Source organism: Entelurus aequoreus, linkage group LG24 (genome assembly GCF_033978785.1).
Source record: "Entelurus aequoreus isolate RoL-2023_Sb linkage group LG24, RoL_Eaeq_v1.1, whole genome shotgun sequence".
Lineage (NCBI taxonomy): Eukaryota > Metazoa > Chordata > Actinopteri > Syngnathiformes > Syngnathidae > Entelurus > Entelurus aequoreus.
This window is the reverse complement of record NC_084754.1, coordinates 29,045,719-29,073,693: the sequence shown is the minus strand read 5'-3', so window position 1 is coordinate 29,073,693 and position 27,975 is coordinate 29,045,719. Positions and strand designations below refer to the sequence as shown.

The following is a 27,975-nucleotide window of genomic DNA, read 5'->3' as shown; positions in this document are numbered from 1 at the left end:
TAAAATTGTAAAATAAGACTTGAAAATATATAGTTAATGGGTTCAAATATTTTAAGTACAATCTCTGATACAGTATATGAGGCAAACACACCTTTCCTCTACATTCAATAGAGCACAAGAAGTATCTTCAAACACCAGAGAAAATTGGAGCAAATATTCAAACATGGACTTGACTTCTTCTGTATAGTATGACCTGGGGGGCGGGGGGATTTTTAAGTGTACCCTCTTATATATATGAACAGATTTTTTAACAGTAGGTTTATTTAACAGAGACTGAATGTGTGGGTGTAGGGTGTGTGTGGAGGGAGGAGGGGGTGAGGGGGTGGGGGTTATCCCAGCAAAGAAAACTAAGGTTAGAAAGAGAATATGTATTTGATTTGATTCCTAAGCTAACCATGACTTAGTATTTGGTGAATAAACCATTGTCATTCCAAATCCTGACTGTTTTGAGGCTGTCACTTGGTACCAAGGAGTTTAAGACTCCATATTTTCTATGGGATGAGATCAAGAGACTGGTTGGGCCGTTCCAGAATCCTAACAGTCTTCATTTTCATCCACTCCCTTCGTTTCCCCGTTTTAGATCTCATCTATCTGCAACCTATCTTTAGTGTTTTACCCAGATGTTTTCATCTAAGATTCTATGGTACATGGCCATTTTCATCAGCTCTTCGATGAGGCGAAACGTTTCACCCTTGGCGGAGAAACAGCTGCAGTGTTTCTCACCTCCATGGGTGACAGGGGGGGATAGCGAACACGATTACATCACATTATCTCAAGCCTTATTTGAGGCATTCAGGTGTTGGCAAAAACCTAATTGGCAGAATACTTGTTGGTTGGTGTGGGATGAAATACATTTTCAGGAATTGTTGGTTGATATACTCTCTCTGTTAACATAAACCTACCATAAAAATATGACATTGTCATGTTTTTGTAAGGGTGTAGACTTCCAAAATCAGCAAGGGGTCAAATACTTATTTCATGTATACAGTGGGTATACGTGTGCGACCAAAAGCTATACACTAACGGACAATTCAACTTAATTAGAGCATAATGCATTTCATTTGGCTGCTCAAGCATCCTTTAGCCTGCCTCCGTTTTGGGTTTTGCCCCAGTTGCAATGCAGACTACAAACTTTCAGTATAAAATATAATTACACAACAAAACAAAAATACACTGATTTAGCTTGTCAGTCAACTCAACATTGTCATTTTTCTATGTAATAAAAATAGTATTGCACCTATAATTCAGGTTATATTGTGGTGTCAGGAGTTATATGTAGGCAAGAGAGCGAAAAAAGGGCATCTTCTGTTAATAGGGCAACTTAAACAAGGCAATGTCAATCATTTAAGTGTCCATCCCTGAATTATGATTTGACTCATTTTGTTTTGTCTTTTTGAATAATTTCTCATTCAAATCATTTTTTTGTATGTGTGTGTGTATATATATGTATATATATATATATATATATATATATATATATATATATATATATATATATATATATATATATATATATATATATATATATATATATATATATATATATATATATACACACACACACAATATCAATAAATACTTCTATTCAAAGATACTAATGCTCAGTTTTGATTGACTGCCAATGAGAAAGAAAATGAATAGGTGTGTTATCACAGTTGAAGTTTGCACTGGTGTAAATCTGTACAAGTGCATCATATTGACAGTTGAATGCATTTATACTGTATAATTTATAGAATTTTGGTTACCTTATTTTATACATAGAAAAGAAACAGCTCCCAGTATTAAACAGTGCAGCGCTACGTACAACACAGTAAACTACCACTGAAATAATGTACTTAGCATTTCTTGGTAAAGAGATACAATTTGATATGGGTCTTGTTTATTTATCCTCTACCTTATTCTTTTCAGGATCATTGGTGACCAACCAAGTAACCCGTCCCTCTCACACTGTAGCTATTGCGTGAGATAGAATGACATTGTGCATGTGTACGATGTTTCCAATGAGTGTCTATTGTCTGCATAATGAGAAAACAGCTCCTTCAGCTTATTTGTCCAGTTTACCCGGATAAAAATATAGAATCTTGTCCTGAAACCACATTGGAAAATATAATATTTGCCACTAAGAAAACGCTGCCACACCAACCACTCTAACTTTTGCTCACACAAGCGAGTCAATAAGAGAAACCCGTTAACAGCATTATATAGTTTGTTATCATATAAAAACATAATGGATAGAATGGGAGATTGATCCAAAATGCAATAATATCATGCTTTGATGTGTTTCCTCCAGAAATTAAGGTGTTTCTGTAATGTATATTACTACCGATGTGCTGCATAAGTCTCCTCTTCCATTCTGTCCTCGTCTGTCTCTACACCTTCGTCCATCTTCTCGTCCCCTCTCGCTATCTCAATCGCTCCCTCTCTGACCCCTCGAAAGCAACTCTGTCGCCCTCGTTGTCTCTGACCACGGTGCACTTTACGGGTAAAGCATTTCTTCCTTAACCCCAAAGAAGACATTTGAGTTTGGGCTGGAGGTTGACTTGGGGATGGCGGCAAAGTGAAACAGGATGAGGAAGGCGGGGTTGTTTTGGACCGTGATAAGGGGTTCAGACCTGTTGTCAATCCTGAAGATAGAGGGGGCTCTGCAGCTGCCAAATAGCCTGCACATGTTGATGTTATGGCTGCAAAAGGCTGTAAGTGAGAATCTAAGGAGTTAGGGGTTGTCTGGTATTGGCAAAACATTCCATCTTTTTCCAGTTCTTGGTCTGGAACAGCAGTGGAAGATGCGCAGACAGTAGATGAATCAGGAGCTGTAGAGCAGCCAGCTGTTTCATCATCAATAACTCTGGAGGGAGAGTCTAGGAATACAGAAGCAAAACATATGAGCACAGTGTTTGTTTAATGAAACCAATAAGGATTACATTGTAGCTTTTCTCAATATGAGAAAGAATAGTGTTTCCTCCCACCAGGGCCACTGCTGGTCTGAGACTCATCAGTCATTGGTGGCTCTGCCTCTTCTTGGATTGTTGGTACTGATGCGAGCAGACCTAACAGACACAGAAACTCACTACTGGTCTCATATGTTTACTTAACATTGCAAACAAAAGCACTCAGGAAAACACAGCTCTCTGCAAAGGTTAACATGACATGCCAGATGGTGGTCTCCCTCCTGGCTCAAAAGGGCACTACATTGGACTGCAAACTCATGAAAATGGATCTTAAAAACACTGTTATCTTTTAAACACTGAAAAACATTCTTGTGAGGGCATGCGCATGTTCAAGTACGTGACATTGAAAATAACAACAGGATTATGTTTGTATGTGTGCCACCAGATAATGAGCCTAATAATTGTCCGGTTGTTCGACACATTTTCATTTAAGTGGAGACACATCACCCCCACAACTCATATTCTCAACACAAATATACGCAAACTACTAAAAATATGACTTTGTGCTGGAAGGTTATAAGCATGTTACTGAACTTGCCTGTCATGTAATAAATCAGCCGTGGCCACTTGAAAAGTATTTAAAAAAACAAACAGTGGAAATGGGTTACTTAGTGTCTTTTGAACATCTATGGATGGTTCTTGTTCCAGGATGCAATGATAATACTGTATAATTTATCGATTCTTCAGTGATTTCTAAAATCAAGAAGATGAATTATTTGAAAGTTCCTGTAATTTACACAGGGTCAGATTTATGCATACAAGATCAAATATAGAAAGTCATGCATGAAGTAATTCATCCCCATGGCTAGGAGTTGTAAGTGGTAACGATAAACGGTATTAATGATAACCACAGTAAAACTCTCAACAGTCAGTATTTTTATTTTTAATTAAAATTATTGAAAAAACGTTATTTATTACAGCACTTTGATAAACTCACGGACAGACTGGAGCTAGCTTAAATGCTAATATGAATCCAGGAGAGACATTAATGTATTTCCCCATTAAGAAACAACATACCCTATTCTAAACGTATATAAACGCCTTGCTGTCTGAGCAACTAAGATATTCAATTGTGCACATTGAACCTACAAGTTGTGCTCTCTTAGTACAGAGTGATGATACATACTCAGAGGAATATGACATGGAAGTGTTTTTACAGTGGATTCAAGAACCGCTAAACAGAGAAGGACACCACAACGCCCACTAGAATACTCTTACTAGTGCAGCATAAGAAACACAAATATTCAAACTAGTGGGCTTTCTAACAGCGGGTCTATTTATTTTAGTTATTTAAAAAAAGAGATTTCAATGTATGTATAAGTATTTTTTGAGCACATTCAACAATACTGCAATAATAATGATAATCAATGCGATATTAAATGTTCCTATCAGTACATCCCTTGCCCTGGCAATCGAGTCAATACTAGAGCGCTAACCAGAGGTGAGGTAACATTCAACGATGTAGGACTAAATTTAGTCAAATGGTTGTCTCAATTGGAAGCACACATACATGGAACACACAACCAGCCCATATTCGGAACTGTGTCAACTATTCAACTTTCAAAAAAACAGTAATACAGTGGTTAAAGACAAACCAATCTTGTACCCGTGTGTAATGTGAATGCTCAACTGTTCATTTTGTGTTGCTTGTTTTATTGTCAATATTTATTGTGAGTCATATTTTAATGTACGTATGATATTGTTGCTAAATGTGTCTGTTTTTATGGTTCCTTCCTTAGGACAACAGATGATATTTAACTATTGTAGCTAATTCTGGCATATTTATTGTGATGCTTTGCTCATATGATGATCAATATGCATTGTCCTAATCAAATAAAGCTATTCAATTAAATTCAATTAAATTGACACGAAAGTGAAGCACCATTTCAGCAGTGCCAACAGCGCTTTTGGACATCTGAGATAAGGAGTATTAAAAAAAAAGAGCCTTTGCACAAATACCAAGATTCATATGTATAGATCCATCGTTATGGCTATGCTGCTGTATGCAAGCAAGACATGGACCACCTATAGACGCCACCTGAAAAGTCTTGAGATGTATCCCCAACGCTCTCTACGCAAGATGTTAAGCAACAGTGGGCGAGATAAACGAACAAACAACAGCATCTTAGTGCAAGCCAACTGTATGACTACTATAGACAATCATTGTCCAAAATCGGCTGCGTTGGGACAGGGCATTTATTATGCATACCTAATAATCGCCCGCCCAAGCAACTTTTTTGTTCCCAGTTACACCAAGGTAAACAGACACAGGGCGGCCAACGCAAGCGATATAAAGACAAACTGAAGTATAATCTCAAGAGATGCAGCCTCGATGCAGACAAATGGGACTATCTAGCCACATCTTGCACAGTCTGGAGGCATTTAGTTGCTCTAGGCAGCAGCCATCACGTAAAAAGTATACGCCTAGTCACCATCAGGAGAAGAAAGAAGCTATTACTGAGTGCTCAGTCTTTAAAGGACTTGCAAATCGAGGGCTGGAATTGTAAGTCACCTACGACTGCACAATAGTAAACATCCATCCATCCATCCATTGTCTACCACTTGTCCCTCTCGGGGTGGCTGGAGCCTATCTCAGCAATTCAAAATCAATTCAAACTTATGCATCCAATACTTGTTTTTTTAAAATGACTGAAAATGTTTAGTTGTTACATCCCATATAACCAACAATACAAATAAATCGTCCAGAGCCCAAAATATATGAGAAAATCATTCCCAGGATGGGTGTAAAAAACCTCTGACCAGAATTGTCCAAAAACGGGTTAATTAGGCATAAGCAGGTAAAAGTCGGTTTCCAAAAAAAGTGCAAAATTTGTTAGAGAAAACAAACACTCCACTTTAAAAATCATGGTTTGTAAAGCTACCCGAGAAATGCCCTTTCATATACAAAAACGACAATAAAGATGATTGACAGGTTTTTTGTAAAATGCAGAGTGGTAGTCACATGTCTGCTTAGGATCAAGGCACACATGCACTTTCTAATTTGATCTAGTGTATCAATCTGATTGAAAATGTCAGAGAAGTATTTCAGAACAATATCTTTATAGCTGTAGTTGCAATGGTGTCAAACTGGGTAGTATTATCTTCAACATATCTTTGGTAGCCTTACTTAACTAAATGAGCGTGGTAATGTTCTTGTATTGTGTTGGATTCTTAGGAAGGTGAGGAAATCTATATGCAATGTTGAAAAGTGTAAGGAAATGGGAGTGCAGGAGAACTCAAAATGTATTTATCAATTTACGAATGGTCTTAATGAGAGTGTGTGCGTTAAAGACAGTAACTGAGTTATTAGCTGACTTACTCAGTCCTCTGTAATGTGAGAGTTGCTGGTAAACTTGTTTCATCCTCTCAATGTTGAGTCTGCTGCCCTCAGCGTGGTTGATCATTGGTTTCGGATAATCCACTCCAACTACACAGTTTGCCGCCTTCTGGATTGACTCAGGGGCATTCCAGGGCTCATATATGTAGCGGTTTGGGTAGTCCTTTAAGATGGGGATATAACGCCTACGGGATGATCATAAGTTAAATTCAGCTTTTGTCATTTTTAAAACACATGCAGCCTTGTGAAAGAAACCTTCAGAAATTGAATATGGAAAAAATGCCGACCTGATGTAATCTCCTGTAGGGTCAGTTCTTTTTCCAAAGCCGATAGGACAGTAGCAGTGGAAGAACTGCTGAAAGAAGGCACTACATGACAGCCACATCCAGCTGCCAGCATTTACACTCCAGTCTGCATCTAGCAGCAGCTCCTCAAACACCTGAAGGAACAGAAGCACATGCCGTAAGAGTCTCTCCAAGTGCACTATCCCGTATGCCGAAGTGAACTAATTCTTCTGTATGAACAGGTAAACACATTAATTTAATTGTTTTGTCCTACCTTCATGCCACTTTCCCAGCTGATCCATAGGTCTCCCCTGGTGAGGAAACAAGCCACGGCGTGCCGAGCCTGGTGGTGGATCCAGCCTTCCTGTCTGAGCTGGGTCATGATGGCATCGATCCAGGGGAAACCAGTCCGGCCCTCAGCCCATTTGGCAAGTGCGTTGGGATTCTGGTCCCAAGGAATCTAGAGACAAATGTATTTATTATTATCATTTGTAACCGGAGGGGGAGGAGCTTCTGCTTCAAGCCACGAGGAAACACAAAAAAGTAAGACAAAGTATTATTTTCATCTAACCGTGACATGCGCATAATAGCACAGACTTGTGACATGCAGTGACATAAATGCGGGTAAAACAGCTGTTTGTATACACTCTCGTTCGGTATGGGTAGGTGTACCTAATGTAGTGACCAGGAAAATCAATATAATGTTTATAATGTTTATTTTCGATTATGTCTGGAAAGAAAATAGCAGTGACAAATATAATTTGTATATCTAAACAGTGTACATTTTCAAAAGATAAATGATTATACTTTTGGAGAGGATGCAATCTGAAAACACCTCCACAACAGACAGCTTGCAGACAGACTAAAAGAAACTGCTTGTGGCTAGTGGTTAGAGTGTCCGCCCTGAGATGGGTAGGTTGTGAGTTCAAACCCCGGCCGAGGGACCCATTACCTCCCTGCTTGGCACTCAGCATCAAGGGTTGGAATTGGGGGTTAAATCATCAAAAATGATTCCCGGGCGCGGCACCGCTGCTGCTCACTGCTCCCCTCACCTCCCAGGGGGTGAACAAGGGGATGGGTCAAATGCAGAGGACAAATTTCCCCACACTTAGTGTGTGTGTGTGACAATCATTGGTACTTTAACTTTAAATATGGAGCAACATTTTCACAAATTTTACACCAAAGCATATCCAATACACATTATCTGGACCACAAGGAAGTGATTAAAATTTAGAATGAAATCATCATAGATCCACTTTTTAATAAATGTTGCCTGTGAGGTTATTAATAAAGGTTTTATTCATGACAACATAGTTTTGGCTCTGGAACAAATTATTTCAAATATACTACAGTACAGTACAGTTTACATCAAATATATACTACAGTTGAGTGCAGTATATAAAAAGAAATCCGAACAAATTGGAAGTCGACCAGTGTGTTTAGTTTGGATTTTCCACGGTATTGCATAGTAATCAAATGACAGGCTCAGAGAATACAATTATGCCCACCTGAACACAAATGGGGTTTCCATCCATGCGGTCAAAGTTTGGATTGTTTGTGGCAGCAGTGTAGAAGAATTCCCTCCATAAGAGTTGTCCAAACAAGGACAACGGAGGACTGCAACGCTTGCGGAGCTAATGGTAAACACAAAAGAGAAGAGAGGGCACTTGTGAATTTCATTGAAGCAGAACAAACACAAAGCCATCAACTGAGGCATTGCCTGTTTGAATTTAAATGCAGTCTTCAATAATTTCTTTACTCTGTATTTTGTGTATTTTTCTCTGGTTTCTTCTTGTTGCATTTTTATGATCTACAGTACTTACAATCTGGGTATAATCCACCATCCCAAAATGTGAATTCTTGTAATTCTCCCTTGATCAAAAGATTTTGTTCAAGAGTAACGATTGGTGGTACCTTCATGTAGAGCTCCCTGAGGTTGTAGTAGAGGACCCTACAGGACAAGCAGCCGAAACGCAAATAGGGGCTGAGGCCTGTTGTACTTGCATACAGAGAGCACATGTTGCCCCGAGGGTGCTCAAGATTTGCCACCCACACCTACAAAAACACAAAAAAACGTGCACACATTAGCCAATGGTTGGGCATAATAACTCATTAATCAACTAACTGATCATTTCAAATTTGGTTGATTGCATCTAATACGATTGTAGTTCAATCATGTATTGAGGTGCTGTTAATTTATTCTCAACTACCGTAATGTGCTGTCTAAAAAAGCGAATATGACATCAGAACACAAAGACTTCCACTATGGCAGCTCTAACTTCAGGTAAAATTATAGTGATTAGGAATTCAAAACATTTAGACAGGATTCTCCTACCCTATTCAAAATAATATGAAAAAAAGCTAAATCTATTGTTAATTTTATTAGATTTTCCCATTGTTGATCAAGAACATTTAGTTGAATGGCCATCTATATATTACAACAATTTAATTGCAATTGACTGTATCTAGTCGAAGTCTACCTTTTTGTCCAGATGTTTGTTGAGTCTGTCCAATGCCTCTGACTCTCCTCCACGCCACACAGCTGGCGGCAAACCCTCGGTCCTGAAACCTGGACATATAGTTGCACACATCAGTTCCAACACATAGCCACTTAACCATGCAAAGTACATTCAACCTTAAAAAGGTAAGAGCTTTAGTATCCCCTTAATACTACATATTTTGAAGCACATAAACCTCAATGATTTCAAACTAGCTTGATCCAGACTTGCACATTAAGACAATGTGTGCAAAGAATGGTAAAAACTTTCTTATCAATAGGGCTGGGTGGTATGTAGAATTTTTAAGACACATTTCCAAAAAACAAATGTCTCGAAAGAAGTGGTTGTTACATATATCAAATGTTTTAAATTTAATTTGAACACATTCCAATTTTGAAGGAATTACAGATATCTAACGGGTATTGTCATATAGCCAGAACCTTAGGTCCATGCTGCCCACCCCTACTAAACGAAAAATTCTAATAATTCAACTAATAGCAATACCAGATTTGTGAGTTACACTCGGCCCAATACAAAAGAACAATACATTTAGCCATTAGAGTAAAAGTACTGTCTACCTAATTCTTCCAGAGAAGGTATACTGTAGAGCTGATCATGGTTGTCAGCTATCTTAGTATGACATTTGTCCATCTGCTGTTGGGTGATGGGAGGCAGGGGTCGCCTTGGCAACTCTAGTCTGCTTACAATGGTCTGAAAACGCTTAAAGGTCATTGGAGGACTGTTGTTGTTCATCTCTATTATCCTGCAAGGAAGGAGGAAAATAGAAGGTAATGTAACACTTTAACAGTCTTGTCAAAGGCAAAATTCCAAACAATGTACAGTGAGTGTAAGTGTACAGAACCACCTTAGACACTTTAGACCAGTGCTTCTCAATTATTTTTTGTCATGACCCCCTGGGAGACAGAAATTTTCCACGAACCGACCCCCCCCCACTGAATATAATTACTGTTGAGAAGTTATTTATCTGCACAACGGACTGTGTGAGTTACATTCTTTATACATGCTGCTGATGACACAAACTTCTCTATCTCTGCGCCACCATTAGCACAGTACACATATTGTATGTCCCTGTGTACTTACTACTTCTACTGCGTAGCAGAGGGACCCTGTTGATTAGATTGAGCATTGCTGCCACGTAGCTGCATGCTTGTGTATCGTTCTAACATAAAAAATACAGTGTGAACACAAAAGATGAAAATGTCCTGTGCTGCTCACAACACCGCTGACACATCATCGCAGGAAGTCCCAAACCACTATTTTAAAAACACTGCCTTAGACAAAAGAACAAAGTTGATCTATACATTTGGCTATTGATCCTAAAATCAGCCAAATTTTACATAACATATTTTTGAACATTACTTCTGTTTCTTAGCTATATTTTAATGTTTAATTTTTAGGTTTTCCTGTATTTTACTTATTTTATCGTTTTTATATATTGTACATATTTTTTCTTTAAACTTTTATTTCATATATTCTGATTTCAGATTTTTTTTTTTTTTTCATTAAATAATTATTATCTTTTTTTTTTTTTAATGTTTACCAGTATTCATTATTTGTTGGTGTTACGGTACTGTCACTTCGTATTTGTATATGCCTATACAGTATATGTGTATAGTCACGTATGTATGGTTGTGCCAAAAATGTGTTTATGTGAGATAAACATATGTTTTATAATATTAGATTAGGATCAGTAAATTAATAATTTTATAGATGATGATTACAAGAAAGCGAGATAGTTATTAATTCATGAATAAGGGGTCAGACTAAAGAAGTTTCACTTCTTCCCCCACAATAAAAACCTAATAATTTTAATTTTTTACATGTTTTTATTCTGAACCATTTGTCTTTGTATCTTTACTTTACGGAATTGTTATGTCCGAAATAAACTACTTCTAGTTGTGCTGAGGAAGGTCCTTTTGTTTGCAATATTACAAAATATTCAAAGCATCAAAATGTGTAATTGTACTCTAAAAAAATGTTAATTGTGGTTTATATAAGGTGTTGTTTGCATTTCAACATACTTGGCTTATTTCTGTCTTGCCGCTGGGGCTGATAGTGAAGCTTTGTATTTTTAGTTTCTATCTTATACAACCTCAGTGTGTATCTGCCAGCACTGGATCCAGGGTTGGTGGATTTGCAGCAGACATGGCTTCCTATTGGTCACTTCACCGTGACAGCTCTGAGCGAACGCAGTAAGCACATGTCTACAAGCACCAAAGTAAAACCCTCCAACTCAGTGAGCACACACAAACGATAAGCTTCCTTCAGCCTCACCCAGTATCATTATGCAAGAGAGAACTGAACTGAGTTCTCTCTGTGTAGCTGAGCAGACATGAGGAGAGCTCTTGCATAAGTGTAATTTGCTTACCCCGCACACTCCATATAATCTAGTCCCGGCATTTGGAGAGCAGGTCTACCTAAAAGCAGCATGAGGTGCAATTTTTGCTGGTATTTAAGCACTATATCACCTCAGAAGCCAACACCTGAACTGTGTTCTCGGTCTTGGATGTGACAAAAAAGAAAGTATGATTATTAGGGATGGTAACCAACTGAATTCAGTCGGTACTACCAGGTACCGATTCATGTGATATCAAACAGTAACATATTTCGATACCTTTGTTGCATGTGACCCCATGTACGGTTGTAGACTCGGCACCGGCTCAAGTACTTGGCAGCAAACAGGCTTATTTGTAGCGGACTGCCTGGTAACGTTGCAATTTTCCATGACAACAAAGCAAGCATGTATGATAGAAAGCACTTAAAAATAAGGCTCCACTTTTAAAAATTAACTTGCCCATTAATTTACATTGAATATGCCTTATACTACATGCTACTGATTTACATGGCAATTTCAACATCTAAATTCGGTATTGAAGACTACATTAAAAAAGCATGTTACAATCAAACAGCTGGTGTGTAATACATACAATACTTACAGTATAAACACTTTGTACAGCTCAACAAAAGACAAGACTGGTACATTCAACTTATTGTCAATAGACTACTTCCCGACTACAGCAACACGCCTAGGTCAAACTGAAATGAACGCATAATTGCAAATGACAGTCAGAACTGTAAGAAAACTAAATAAAACAAATGGGTAGCATGGTTATCATTATCAAAACAGTGTTAGATGTTGAATTGAAAAAATCTATTTTATTACTAAACAAATTAAAAATTTATTAAAACATTAACACACAAAAGTACAGAAAATTGGTACCGTTGAGTATGATTCCCAGATTAAAAAATTAAAAGGTACCTACACATCCCTAGTAATTATGATAATCTTGCAAAAACCAAATAATAGTTGAATTGTATTTAGTGACTGTTTTTTTTATGTATTTGGAAATGGCACAAGAAAGGGACAAAAGACTAAAAAGACATTGTGTTAGAAGATTTTTCAAATTTCGATATTTAAATTTTTTAAAAATATTTTAACAAAAACTTCCATGTCCAGAATTATTCAGTCTAAAATTATTCAGTCTATCTGTGTTTGTGTTTGTGAATGTGTGTGTGTCACGCACCTTTCAAGGTTATAGAGGGTATGAGAGTTCCTGACAACAGTCTCCACGCCAAATTCTTGGGCCATTTTGATAATGGCATTGTCCCGCTCCTTCCCATACGGCTCTGGATCGTACTCAAACGTCAACCTCGTCATTTTCCATTCCTAAAGAGGGACCAGAAGATTTACATTATCAACTGAAATTAAAACATTTTGTTATGAATGTCATTAATATAGGTGCACACACTGACTTATATTTCTCCACAAGAACCAGTGTGCTGAATGTAAATACATTTTGTTTCAGGTGTACATTTAATGTAAAGAGGCTTGAATGTATTTACCTTGGCTGCTGTTGTTTTTGTGTCATATATCAGTGGTTCTCAATAATTTTTCATAAAGTACCACCTCAGAAAAAACTTGGCTCTCCAAGTACCGTCATAATGACCAACTATAAAATACAGCAGCATAGTAGGCCTAGTATTCATTAAAAACAAGGTAGAGGTTGAGTTGAGTTGTTGAGTTGAGTTTTAGTTTATTTCGAACATACAACATGATACGTCACAATTTCCAGCTTCTCTTTTCAACATGTTCAAAAAGGAGTAGGAAGAAGCAGAGATTATTTAATCCTACCCCTTTTCTTTTACATAACAGTTGCTAAAACTTTTGTTCACTTCCTGTTCTCAATTTATTCACAATATACTCCATAAGTAATCACAATAAAAAATAAATAAATAAATAATAATTGATAAATAATAAATGATAAATGGGTTGTACTTGTATAGCGCTTTTCTACCTTCAAGGTACTCAAAGCGCTTTGACAGTATTTCCACATTTACCCATTCACACACACATTCACACACTGATGGCGGGAGCTGCCATGCAAGGCGCTAACCAGCAGCCATCAGAGGCAAAGGGTGAAGTGTCTTGCCCAAGGACACAACGGACGTGACTAGGAAGGTAGAAGGTGGGAATTGAACCCCAGTAACCAGCAACACTCCGACTGCTGGCACAGCCACTCTATCAACTTCGCCACGCCGTCCCAACTTACTTCCAATTGGTGAAGTAAGTTATATTTCATATGATAAGTAAGATTATTTTTGAGAATGAAAGAATGGATGGATGAAGGAGGTTTATTTAACAAGCATATTTAATATTTTTGGTCACTGTAACATTAGACACAGTTTGAACAGTAACACTGTTTATCCATCCATCCATTTTACAGGGAAATAAAACACTGTACTTTAATTAAGCCTGCATACCAAAAGTGGTACACGTATCACAGTTTGAGAATCATTGTTGTATAGACATTCATGTTCAAAACAACAGTTGTACAAAAAAGATAATTCTTGAAATTATTATATCGATGTGGAAAAAAAGTTAATTCATTAGGGCCCAGCAAAAATATACTTCTGACCTGACCAAAACTGTACATGCATGACAAAATTCTTATAATATCTTCTGACAGGCTAATAAACCGGGTTCTGTGAAGCTGCAGTTCATTTGCTTACGACAAAATTAGGGTCAAACTCCTTGATTGACCCTAATGTATTAAACATTTGTATTAAAAAAAGGCATTAACTAACAAATAGGACCTGATGGAAAAGGGTGATGATTTGAAAGGGTGAAAAGTATTTCCCATTCATTGCTGTAGAACAGGGGTCGCCAACCCGTCGATCGCAATCGACCAGTTGATCTTTGGGACCCTACCGGTCGATCGCGAAAATATTAGAAAGAAAAAAAAAACGCATTAATATGACATCTGTGACACCCCCACCCAAAGAGTGAATAACAGACCCCCAAAAAGGAACGCTCTTCAGCCTCACATCCTCCGCTCTCGACACCGTTGCCACACCCCACTAGCATAGCGGCACACTTCACCTGCTCGTCTCGCAAACGCGCATTTTATGACGTCCTCAAAAATCATTGAGTTGCAACAATGCATTAAGGCTCACTGTTGCAACGTATCGAACATTTTCTAGCATCTTCTGCATGCGAGGAATTGCATTTTGGGGACGCATTATTAAAAAGGCGCCCACACTTTCTGGGCAGCAATAAACCGGCTTCCTCTCTCCAGCAATGGTGGTGCTCTGCTGGAAGTTCTGCCACGTCTTCCACAAACTGTAAGGTTCTGTAAAGGCGAGCAGCCCGTCGGGACGCGCCGCCGTCGGGCCGATCGAGGCCCGCTTTCATCGATCACAGAGCCCACCATCATCATCATCAACGCTCGAGTGCAACAGGAAGCTCACAAGCCAAATAATAGAGTCTGTAAACATTTCTCCATAGTACGGGTTTTGTGTTGATTTATATACTAAAGTAAACACTGACATGTGCTAAGGCAGTAATATATGATGAAACAAAGTGACAGCTAAAGAAGGACTTCCCCGTTTATCCCCTCTCAAAAGGTAAAAACCTGCCAGGTGAACAGCTGATTTGACTATTTCTGGTGCTGACGTAACCTGACTAGTGTCCCATATGTGACTATAGCATGAACAAATATAGAACAGCACTAGGCCTACAGTTGCCATAAAAAGTTAGCTTCTACAGCAGGGGTGCTCAAAATGCACAGGGGCCATCTGTGGCCTGTGACTCCTTTGTCATTGGCCCTATAGGCACATTACAAAAAAACACCTGCAAAATTTGGGAAAACAGCAAGAAACACAATGAGAAAAAAAACTAAATGTCAACATCAGCCAATAATAAAACCACAAAGTTATATATACATATATGAACTTCACACCATAAAACAACTGCAGACATTAATTGAAGATGACAGACTAATATTCGTTGCAGAAAATCAACGGCAAACAAACTTATCCTTTTTCTCATTGGCATCACGATCAGAGCAGCACGGCACTCCTTATGTCAATCAAGTACGTTACTTAGCGATGCACGAATAAGTCCAACTTGTCTTTTATGGATTAATGTTTAATTTGTGGACCCCTCCAAAAGTAAAACTATGATGTGTCTCCAATCTTTTCTTCTCTAAATAACATGAGGGTCAAACAAAGTGAGGTCACGCGAGCAGTAACCTCTTGGTGATGATAAATGATTTAAAGGCCTACTGAAATGCGATTTTCTTATTTAAACGGGGATAGCAGATCCAATCTATGTGTCATACTTGATCATTTCGCGATATTGCCATATTTTTGCTGAAAGGATTTAGTAGAGAACATCGACGATAAAGTTCGCAACTTTTGGTCGCTGATAAAAAAAGCCTTGTCTGTACCGGAAGTAGCAGACGATATGCGCGTGACGTCACCGGTTGTGGAGCTCCTCACATCTGCACATTGTTTACAATCATGGCCACCAGCAGTGAGAGCGATTCGGACCGAGAAAGCGACGATTTCCCCATTAATTTGAGCGAGGATGAAAGATTTGTGGATGAGGAAAGTGAGAGTGAAGGACTAGAGGGCATTTTATATACAATACATTACTACTAACCTGTGCTATTTATAATAAACTCCATTCATAGCATAGACAAATTATAAATAACACTTCAAATTTAACTTATTATGTACACACTATTGTTCTTGTGGTACTCATTGGGCTAAATTTGTGAGCTCGGGCACTAAATTTTGTGCCATCTCATGTGGGCTTATATGGCAGTAAAGTTCTTTGAATCCTTGAATTTCAAGATTGCCACCAAGTAATGGAAACATGTCATGCTCAGACTAAATGTGTTGTGACATGCTGTGAGCTGCATATTCAAACATAATGAGGTAACCACCAATACAGACCTTAAACAGCCTGGGAAAAACCTCAGCAGGCTGCCCTCGGACTACAAACAATCTGGAGTTGAGCGTCTTCAGACTGCAGTCCAAGTCCTCCAGCGCCTGCAGCAGAAACCTGCAGGGAAAGAAGTAAACCGTCACAGAAGAACTGTGCTTTAGAGATAATTGTGCTATTATGCAGAAGAGTAGTGACAGAGTGAATACAGTCATTGGTTGCACTATATGTACTGTAGTTTGGTGCTTCAACTACCTTGCATTGCGCGTACATTTTTATACTTACTATGCTCCTTAAATTGTAATGATTTATTGCTGCATTAAGTCTTAAAGCAAAAACTCAGTTGTTTATTGGTGGGAAACAAGCAGCTCATAAGCTTTAAATGGTAACTCCAGCTGTACGAATCTCCATCCCATCACTGCTTAATATCATGGTAATACAATGTAGTTGTTTCAGTGATTCAATACTGCTTTAATTCTACTGAATCCAACTATGAAATGTCTACTGTTAAAAAGTGAAATGCTAGAGTTTGTTTATGTTTTAAATTTTTTGAAGCATTTTCACTGTGAGAATTACTGCTGTCTGTAATTTAATGATTATAAAAAATATTGGTGCAGTTTACACTTTCACTGTCTATATAGACCAAGGGTGTCAAACATATCGCCCGCGGGTCGAATCAGACCCACAAACTGGTTTTATCTGGACCTCGGCCCACGTGATAAGTTTAAAAATTAGCTGATTTTTTTTTTATTAAAGAAACTGCTGTTTTATGTGTCCACTGGATGTCACAATAGCAATTCTGTTAGGCAAGCACACGGTTCATACCAGGGCCAAGCAAGAGGTACACAGTAAAGTGTGGCTGCGGCTCTTCTCCCTCCAACCCAATCGAAAGGTAAAACGGCAGGTTTTAAACACATTGTTATTTGGCAACCTCATTGGCCCAAAATGTCTCTGTCAAAAATGAGAAAAGTCAACGCAGAATGTAACTCAACCCTCTTGTTCTACATCCGTTTCTTATGGTTTGTTGAGTTAGCACAAAATTAATATGTGGACATGACAAGTGATGTTTTTGATACCTACACAAGTTTCCATCTATTTATTGTGTATTTTGTTCAATCCCAGATAGGCTGTGATTTAAGGTGTAATCCTGGCTTTGTAAAATACACTGAGACAAAGTCTAAGTTTATTATTTGAATTGGATTATTTGAATGTTTAACAGTGGAAATCCTAAATGACAAAAAGACAAATATCTTCATGAGTTGTGTATACCGGGCACCTGGTTCAAGCATAGAAACTTTCAATGAGTGGATGGGTAAACTATTTTCCTATGTGAACCATACAACCATATTTATCTGTGGTGATTTTAACATTGATTTGTTAAACTCAACCAAGCAAAAACATGATGACTTCATTGACACAATGTACAGCTTGTCTCTATATCCAACCATAACCAAACCAAGCAGAATAACAACACATAGTGCCACAATCATCGACAACATTTTTACTAACATTATGGGAAATCAAATCACCAGTGGCCTATTTATATGTGATATCACTGACTATTTACCTGTTTTTACTTTATATGAGTGTCATCTCAAGAAATCCAAAGACACTAGGGCTGCAACAACTAATCTATTAAATCGATTAAAATCGATTATAAAAATAGTTGACGATTAATATAGTCATCGATTCGTTGGATCTATGCTATGCGCATGCGCAGAGGCTATTTTTTATTTATTTTTTATAAACCTTTATTTATAAACTGCAACATTTACAAACAGCTGAGAAACAATAATAAAAATAAGTATGTTGCCAGTATGGTGCCAGTATGCTGATTTTTCCAATAAAATACTGGAAAGGATAGAAATGTAGTTTGTCTCTTTTATCCGATTATTAATCGATTAATCGAAGTAATAATCGACAGATTAATCGATTATCAAAGTAGTTGTTAGTTGCAGCCCTAAAAGACACTATGGCAAACATTTCTAAACGAATAACAACTAAGGAAACAATCTGTTCCCTAAACAATAGTTTAGGCCTAGTGGTTAGAGTGTCCGCCCTGAGCTCGGTAGGTCGTGAGTTCAAAACCCGGCTGAGTCATACCAAAGACTATAAAAATGGGACCCATTACCTCCCATTACCTCAGCATCAAGGGTTGGAATTGGGGGTTAAATCACCAAAAATAATTCCTGGGCATGGCCACCGCTGCTGCTCACTGCTCCCTTCACCTCCCAGGGGTGATCAAGGGTGATGGGTCAAATGCAGAGAATCATTTCGCCACACCTCGTGTGTGTGTGACAATCATTGGTACTTTAACTTTAAATAAATGTGAAAATAATTACGCTGTTCTTGAAATAATGGCAGGCGTCCAATGTTTTGAGATACAAACTTACCTATCATATCATTACATATCTACATTCCTACTCTCACCTATGGTCATGTAGTGTGGGTCATGACCGAAAGAATAAGATCGCGGATACAAGCGGCCGAAATGAGTTACCTCAGAAGGGTGGCTGGCACCTCCCTTAAAGATAGGGTGAGAAGTTCAGTCACCCAGAGAGAGACTTGGAGTACAGCCGCTGCTCCTTCACTTGGAAAGGAGTCAGCTTACGTGGTTCGGGCATTTCGTGCGGATGCCTCAAGAGCGTCTCCCTAGGGAGGTCCTGGTTGCACGTCCCACTGGGAGGAGACCGGCCAAGGACCAGATGGGGGGTGGGTTATATCTCCTCTCTGGCCTGGGAACGCTTCAGGATCCCCCAGGAGGAAGTTGCTAATGTTGCTCTGGAGAGGGAAGTCTGGGGGTCTCTGCTGGAGCTGTTGTCCCGGTTGAAGATGGATGGATGAACTTACATATCACACTTTTATGCGTATATTTTACAGAGAAGTAATAAAACAAATTGTCCAATTAGAAAGCATCATTGCCAACGCCTTCCAAAACAACGAAACCATGAAATCCATCCATCCATTTTCTACCGCTTGTCCCCTTCGGGGTCGTGGGGGCTGCTGGAGCCTATCTCAGCTGCATTCGGCCGGAAAGCGGGGTACACACTGGACAAGTCGCCACCTCGTATGACGTTTAAATGCTTTCTGGGCGATTGTGCAACAACAACGCCTAGAGGCTCATCAATTAATTCATATCTTCTCTACTGGTGGAATACTTGTCAGCAAGGTACTCTATTACAACCCTACTGGTCATAGGACGGCGTGGTGAAGTTGGTAGAGTGGCCGTGCCAGCAATCGGAGGGTTGCTGGTTACTGGGGTTCAATCCCCACCTTCTACCATCCTAGTCACGTCCGTTGTGTCCTTGGGCAAGACACTTCACCCTTGCTCCTGATGGGTGCTGGTAGCGCCTTGCATGGCAGCTCCCTCCATCACACACATGTGAATGTGTGTGTGAATGGGTGAATGTGGAAATACTGTCAAAGCGCTTTGAGTACCTTGAAGGTAGAAAAGCGCTATACAAGTATAACCCATTTATTTATAGCTTTATAACGTTATATAACGCATTCGGTTGGACATATTTCAGTATAGAATCGATAAGAAAACATGCCGATATCGGAAGTATTGCGTCAATCTAAACAAATTGAGTGTTAAGAATCAGTCCGATATCATATAGCGGCACATTTTAACAATAAGCTTTTTCAAAACATTATTATATAATTCAGGTCAGAGGGGGCAAAAGTAAGAATTTAATGAATAAATATTTTCAAATCACAAATGAATAGTCGATTGAAACAGACAACATCATACTTTTATATCCGCTCTCCAGTCCAGGCTAGCATTAGCTATCTAACTGACCATTAACAGGCCTACACCCTAAACTCCAGATGCAGCATAGCTATAACGTATGCAATCATAAAAATTCCGTGTTTGTGTGAATATAAGCGTTGCAATCAACAAATGTAACATTCAGAAGAAAAACTTGAGTGTTGCAAACCTCCATCGGTTGATTCCCACGTTAGCGGCGCCGGCGAACCAGGGGTCCAAGATATAAACACAACGCACGGTATCCGCTCCGTTGAGGGCCTCTTGCAAGGCCGGATTATCGTGTAAACGAAGACATTTGCGAAACCAGTGCACCGAATTCACCACCATTATTGCTTTTCACTCCATCCTAGGGGTCAAATCCACGGTGGACGGTGAAAACGATACCGGAAAAAGGGTGGAAAGGGGATAAATCCGACGCGAGACCCTTAAAGTTTACTAGCTGTCAAAATAGAAGCGACTTTGAAGGAGGCGGGGACAAGACCATGTAGGAGGGGCATGGTCGCTCCCAGCTTCGCTGATTGGCTGTCGATAAATCATCAACAAGAAAGTCAAAATTTGATTGGTTTGCGGGAATACATCGGTGGACTGGTGGAAAAAGACCAGTGACATGTTATAAAATGTCGGAAATGTTCACAACACTGACCATATATTCCATTTACACATACTACAGCACTTGTGGCCATCTATAGCGAAATGCATACTTTGGTTTGATTTTGAATAAATTAGCCTGTTATTTTTTTTTTCTACAGCTGACGGTCCTTATGTAAAGAAGACATTCTGTTAGTGCATGTGCCTCACAATACGAAGGTCCTGGGTTCGATCCCCGGGTTTAGGGTCTTTCTGTGTGGAGTTTGCATGTTTTCCCCGTGACTGTGTGTGTTCCCTCCGGGTACTCCGGCTAGCTCCCAACTCCAAAGACATATGCACCTGGGGATAGGTTGATTGGCAACACTAAATTGGCCCTAGTGTGTGAATGTGAGTGTGCATGTTGTCTGTCTATCTGTGTTGGCCCTGTGATGAGGTGGCGACTTGTCCAGGGTGTCGTCGGCAATAACTCGAAATGAGTCATACTTGCCAACCTTGAGACCTCCGATTTCGGGAGGTGGGGTGGGGGGAGGGCCTGGTTTGGGGCGCGGTTAAGAGGGGAGGAGTATATTTACAGCTAGAATTCACCAAGTCAAGTATTTCATATATATATATATATATATATATATATATATATATATATATATATATATATATATATATACACTGTATATATATATATATATATATATATAAGAAATACTTGACTTTCAGTGAATCCTAGATATATATATATATATATATATATATATATATATATATATATATATATATATATATATATATATATATATATATATATATATATATATATATATATATATATATATATATATATATATATATATATATATATATATATCCATCCATCATTTGCTACCGCTTATTCCCTTCGGGGTTATATATATATAAATGTGTATATATATATATATATATATATATATATATATATATATATATATATATATATATATATATATATATATATATATATATATATATATATATATATATATATATATAAAATAAATACTTGAAATTCAGTGTTCATTTATTTACACATATACACACACATAACACTCATCTACTCATTGTTGAGTTAAGGGTTGAATTGTCCATCCTTGTTCTATTCTCTGTCACTATTTTTCTAACCATGCTGAACACCCTCTCTGATGATGCATTGCTGTGTGGCACGCACAAAAGTGCTTTCATCAAATGCACTAGAGTCTGGAATCTTCCATCTCTCCCTAGCATGGCCCAAAACCGGTCAATCTTTGCTTCCTGAGGAAGATCTTCACTGCCAAGCACTTGGTACTCCACTACTTCTTCCCGGAGGCTATCCAGGTTCAATCCCAGCTGCAGCTTGGAACTTACAAGCGTATTTCTCCATCTTACTCGTCGTCGGCGTCGCCACGGCTGTATCTTCCTCGTTCTTCTGCTTCGTCTCCTTGTTGTGTGCGCAGTTGTGCACGCTATAAAAGCCGTAGATGTTATTGTCACATATGCATGTACAGTAGATGGCAGTATTGTCCTATTTAAGAGTGTCACAACATTGCTGTTTACGGCAGACGAACTGCTTTACGGTAGACGAAAACGTGACTGCTGTTGTTGTGTGTTGTTACCGCGCTGGGAGGACGTCAATGAAACTGCCTAACAATAAACCCACATAAGAAACCAAGAACTCGCCCTCGATCATTCTACAGTTATAACGTGATTGGGCAGGCACGCTGTTTATATTGTGGGAAAGCGGACGTGAAAACAGGCTGTCCTCACTCAGGTCCGCATGGAGCTGGAGGGGATGTGGCCTCCAGCTCCGCCTGAATTTCGGGAGATTTTCGGGAGAAAATTTGTCCCTGGAGGTTTTCGGGAGAGGCGCTGGATTTCGGGAGTCTCCCGGAAAATCCGGGGGGGTTGGCAAGTATGATGATTGTCCTCCTGTTGGTGTGATTGCCTTCAGGAGAACGCCTGTGCGTGGAATCTTTTAAAGTGGGGAGACTGGTGCACACTGTCCTTGGCAAAGAGAAGGCCAGGGTCCAATGGCATGGAGACCAAGACAATTGGGGGCCCATCTTTGCTGCAGCCTTCTTCCGCCTTTGTGACCGTTGTGGAGCTTCTATGCAGCCATCATCCGCCCACTCCGCCGTTGAGGTCTTTTTCGACGAGGGAGATGTGCAGACTCCAACGTCACTTCTTCGCTGTGGGGAGCTGTATCCGGTGGCAAGGGAAACCCAGGACGATCGGCACCTCCTCACAGCTGCAGGAGGTCTGTCGGAGGACCGCCTATGGTGCGCCTACCGGCTCTTGCTTTTTTCTCAGGGTGTGCTCCCCTGGCCTTTTGTCTTCCCAGATTAACACCCCGCCTTCCGCCTGAATTCAGCGGAGATAGGCTCCAACACCGCCCGTGACCCCGAAAGGGACAAGCGGTAGAAAGTCAATGAATACCGTATAGCCCCCAATGTCAAGTGTAACCAAAGTCTGGCAAAGGGGTAATTTTCGGTCGCAGCACATTATTTATTTACCCATGGCATTTGAATAAACCCCCGCGACCCCAAAACCCAAAATGAACGAAAGGGAAAGGAAAAGGCTATGCAAAACGAAAGTCAAACTGAACTGGCTACAAAGTAAACAGAGACAGAATGCTGGATGACAGCAAAAACTTACGGCATCCACAAAGTACATCCGTACGTGACATGACAATCAACAATGTCCACACAAAGAAGGATAGCAACAATGTAAATAGCCTTGCTTGCTAACACAAAGCAGGTGCGCGGAATTGCGCTCAAAGGAAGACATGAAGCTGCTACAGGAAAACACAGACAAAACAGGAAGGGCCACCAAAATAACAGCGCAAGACAAGAACTAAAGCACTACACACATGTAGGAAGACACTAACACACTCAAAATAAGGCACGACGACCTGGTGGAGTTACATTTTTTAACGTTTTCTTCTGGTGGTGTGCCTCCAGATTTTTTTTAGCCATACAGCAATAGATGATATATTTCTATTACCTGACCGCTTCTATGTTAGCTACCTCTCTTTGTTTATAATGTATATTTTCTGCTGGATCCACTCTCTATTTTATGCTGCCCTTTTTTTTTGCTGCAGCTGTTACATATACTGTAATATTGTACACGGTAATTGGGATTTGTTATATATTGTGTATATTGTAAAAAAATATAATATAATATAATATATCAGTATATATTATATACTGTATATATAATATGTAAATATTACACATATGTTGTATTTTATATTGCTATTATGGTACATTTTTAGTCTACTTTATACCTGCATTATCCTTTCCATCCTTACCCTTTCCATCCTTTGTAACTGAGCTACTGTGTGGAACAATTTCCCTTGTAGATCAATAAAGTTTGTCTAAGTCTAAGTCCAAGTCATTTATTTGGTTTTAGTGTGTAAAATTTGTGCTGAAAACAAAGTTTTGTTGTACTTGTGCAATGACAATATATAAAGACCTATCTATCCTATCTATCTAAATAAGTAAAGGTGGTGAATGTCAAGGAAAGTGGGCTCCTGCAAACTTCCTTCCTTCGTGGGAAAACAATCTGATCAAATCCCCTTCATTCGTTCATCTATTTTCTACCACTTGTCCTTTTTTAGGGTCGTGGTGGTGGGGTCGGGGGGTGGAGCCTATCCCAGCTGCACTTGGGCGGAAGTCAGGGTATATTCTGGACAAGTCAATCAAATCCCCTTAAGTATTACAAAAAATATTTTATTCAAATCAAACTTAAATTATGTCTCGTAAAGTGCTCCACATGTTAAAAAAAACATCAAAATCAATGTACAAACAAACACAGCTAAAACACGGCTGGCTAGACAGAGGAACAGAATTAAAAAAACACTATGGAGGCCCCTCCATGGTGATTGACACCAGCTGTTGTTAGTTTACAATCAATTAGGAGGTGCAAGAGTCCCTTAAAAGGGAGATCTCTGGGTTTGCAACAGTACTGCAGACAGGCTCCTGTGGAAGTTTCTTGGTGGTTGTGCAGCAGGTAAGAGAATCCATGCATACACTGCTTGTTCTACATGCAATTTCTTCATTGTGTTGCTCTGTATTACTGTAACTTCCTGAACTTTGTGGTTCATTTCTGTTCATAGTTTTAAATTGTTAGTTCTATTGTGGCAGGCGGTGGGCGGGGGCTTTCATTTTTTAAATGTGAGGAACAGTTGCAGAAAATTAAATGACATGGTGTGCTATCATGTCTAACATCTGACATTAAGAGCACTTTGACATGATTATAGGAGATTGGCCAGGGTATTGTGTTCAGATTGTGCACAAGTTAGATGAGCAATTGTATGACTAATCACTCAAGTTTTAATGGCTGACAACTTTTTGATTAAATCAACAATTTATTTGAAAGGAAAAAAACACAGCATTGTCTACTGTACAGCTGTCTGTAATCTGTTTAATGGAATTGTGCAGTTTGCAAATGTATATCTGCCCATTGCATACATACTCCAACTAATTGGAATTCTATCACTAAATTGGAGAAATTGCAGTAATACAGTAGTATGGAAACTGGAAGTTTTAGAGGGTATGTTTTCTGTTTGCAGGCATATCCAGAAAACATCTACTGAACCAAAATGTGAGTAACTCTGCTGCTACGATGAATATCATGTTTAAAATTTGCCTGAATGCATTTTTTTCCCTTTGTCTACACAGGATGTGGATTTCTTGTTTGCTGCTTGGAAGCATGTTCTGTAATCTCTTACAAAAAGGTATGCTGTCTAAGTCTTTAAAACATGGTTGCTTCCTTGTACTAAATACTGTCTGTTCCAGATTATGGCTCCTATGCTGCTGCTGTCCCAGTACCCTACCAGTCTTCCTCGGGATATTGGCGAGAAGGCTCTTCTGCTCCACATCAGTTTCATGCTCATCCTAGCAGTCAAGGAAGCCAAAACATGTATGACGCAAACCAGTTTCATGCTTTTCCTAGCAGTCATGGAAGCCAAAACATGTATGACGCAAACCAGTTTCATGCTTTTCCTAGCAGTCATGGAAGCCAAAACATGTATGATGCAAACCAGTTTCATGCTCATCCTAGCAGTCATGGAAGCCAAAACATGTATGACGCAAACCAGTTTCAAAGTGGCAATGCTGGTTTGTGGGAAGGGCATCCTGCTCACTCTAGTGGGTACAATGGCGTTCCAGCTGGTAGCAATGATGGTTCAGATGGTCATGTGTGGCATCACTCCAATGGGTTTGTGCAACCTTCCGTGGAGAAACCATGGCATGTTGCTGCTGGTCAGAGTACCAATGATGAGGTCTCCAATCCAGTCTTCAGTGATGTCTCTGGTCTGACGCCAGTCTATGCTTTTGACTCTCGCTCAAGATATCAGCGAGGAAGAGCTGTGTTTGCTCAAGCGCATTACGTCCCTGGGGAGCCCAAGTTTCCCTTTTGGCCAGCATCCAGAAATGTCCGCAAAACCTATTGGAAGAATCCTGTTAAATATTGACACTTCTGAAAAGATTTTGCAGGTAAGCTTACAACTGCCCTAACATCACTATAATATTGACTCATGTTTTTTGTTCTGCAGATCTGGTGAGGACTGACTGCAGCTTCTGTTCTGAGGATTTTCTTGGAATACAGTACATCCTAATAAAAACTAAAATATACATTTTGAATGTGTTTTTAATTTGAATTGAGACAAAACTAGCTCTAACCTGTTTAGAAGGGTGTGGTGGCCACAAAACAGTCACCCTTGAGCTTGGAAAAATGCTGTGTTTTTGCAGAGGAATTTAAATTAACACTGGACTCCAAATGTAAGGATCTGGAATAGTTTAGGCCGGTTCATGTAGCAACTAAGTCCTGACTACGGCGTGGGCTTTGCGATGGGTAATGTACGGTCGGCAGGCTGCTACAGGCCTGTGAATGGGTTTAATCTGGACCGCAGGATGAGTTTGCCAGGAAAATGAGCTGCAATTAACAAAAGAAACCTGTTCTAAATGTGTCCACTGGATGTTGCAATAGCAAGTAACCCATGTCACACATGACTGACTTTAAGCACCCTATGTATTTGGCTATTTGCTGCCGCTACTCCAATCGGCGCTGGATCAAGCCATCAGCCGCTCATGTTGTGGTTGGCTACAGACTAATGCTGTAGCAACACATACCTTTTTTTTTTTTTTTTGCACTCAAAGGATAAAATAATGAAACAGGCAAAGACTTAAGTCAACTTGACCGTTGTCTTTGTAGTCAGTTCTCTGCTGCTCACAATTGGTTACTGGCACAATGTGTGCCCTGAACTCCATGGTAAAGTTTCTAGATTTGGTGTTATGCTTAAATCTACCATGTTCACATTGGTTAAGTTTAAGTTTGGTTTTACTTCAGGCATTGTCATTTTGGCATTTTTTTATTTTATAATTTTTGATATATAAAATGTGTTGTGGCAATTGTGGATATCACCAATTTGGTGGTTTGAGGGAACACGTGGTTGCTTTTCCAAAGGTCTTTAATAGTAAACTGCCAACATGAGGATGCTAAACAGAGTGCATAAAGTTTAATGGATTTGTAAGTACACTGAGAAAGTCTAAATTCAGTGTTCTTCATGGTGTTTGAAACTGCACCAATATTTGCAGCACAGTAGAAAAGGGGTTAGCGCATGTGCCTCACAATACGAAGGTCCTGAGTTCAATCCTGGGCTCGGGATCTTTCTGTGTGGAGTTTGCATGTTCTCCCCGTGACTGCGTGGGTTCTCTCCGGGTACTCCGGCTTCCTCCCACCTCCAAAGACATGCACCTGGGGATAGGTTGATTGGCAACACTAAAATGGCCCTAGTGTGTGAACGTGAGTGTGAATGTTGTCTATCTGTGTTGGCCCTGTGATGAGGTGGCGACTTCTCCAGGGTGTACCCCGCCTTCCGCCCGAATGCAGCTGAGATAGGCTCCAGCGACCCCGAAAAGGACAAGCGGTAGAAAATTGTGTTTTGCCAAAGGATCATTTGTAATGTGTACATTTTCAGAATGTGCTTTTTATTTTTGGCCAAAGTAAGACAAAACCATTTTGGAGTTTTCTTTCATTTTAAATTATTTTGCCATGATTTTTATCAGTCCGGCCCACACCTGGTGTAGATTCCTGGAAATCTTATATGGATGGGACAAGGTTCCTTGAGTAGGATTCAACATACATCAATATTCTATTAACCAGTCTTTTGCATGCTTAGTGTAGCAACTCAAACTTCTGTCCAAATGGAGTTGCCATATTGTAGGTACAGTAACCTACGGTACTTGTATTACCCGTCTGCATAACCCCAGCAAGTACTGTAGTCCTGCTTTGCCC

The 27,975-nt window shown here is 39.4% G+C and overlaps 1 protein-coding gene and 1 long non-coding RNA gene across 3 annotated transcripts; one reads left to right on the top strand and one right to left on the bottom strand.

The window, feature by feature from the left end:
• Nucleotides 1–1,523: 1,523 nt before the first annotated feature.
• cry2 (cryptochrome circadian regulator 2) lies at nucleotides 1,524–20,555 on the bottom strand. Its single transcript, XM_062035441.1, has 12 exons — nucleotides 20,255–20,555; nucleotides 16,328–16,436; nucleotides 12,613–12,755; nucleotides 9,646–9,830; nucleotides 9,050–9,138; nucleotides 8,484–8,624; nucleotides 8,078–8,203; nucleotides 6,844–7,029; nucleotides 6,573–6,724; nucleotides 6,268–6,470; nucleotides 2,967–3,047; nucleotides 1,524–2,858 (listed from the first exon to the last, which is right to left on the bottom strand). The coding sequence occupies exons 1-12, from the start codon at nucleotides 20,410–20,412 to the stop codon at nucleotides 2,320–2,322; spliced, it is 2,112 nt and encodes a 703-aa protein (XP_061891425.1). The 5' UTR covers nucleotides 20,413–20,555; the 3' UTR covers nucleotides 1,524–2,319.
• Nucleotides 20,556–24,617: 4,062 nt separating this feature from the next.
• Nucleotides 24,618–26,168, top strand: LOC133641537 (uncharacterized). Of its 2 annotated transcripts, XR_009824298.1 has the most exons (5): nucleotides 24,618–24,687; nucleotides 25,250–25,281; nucleotides 25,359–25,414; nucleotides 25,476–25,599; nucleotides 26,029–26,168. It is a non-coding gene; the product is annotated as an uncharacterized LOC133641537 (long non-coding RNA). The 2 variants fall into 2 exon arrangements; XR_009824299.1 differs by lacking the exon at nucleotides 26,029–26,168 and having other exon boundaries at nucleotides 25,476–25,621.
• The last annotated feature ends 1,807 nt before the right edge of the window (nucleotides 26,169–27,975 follow it).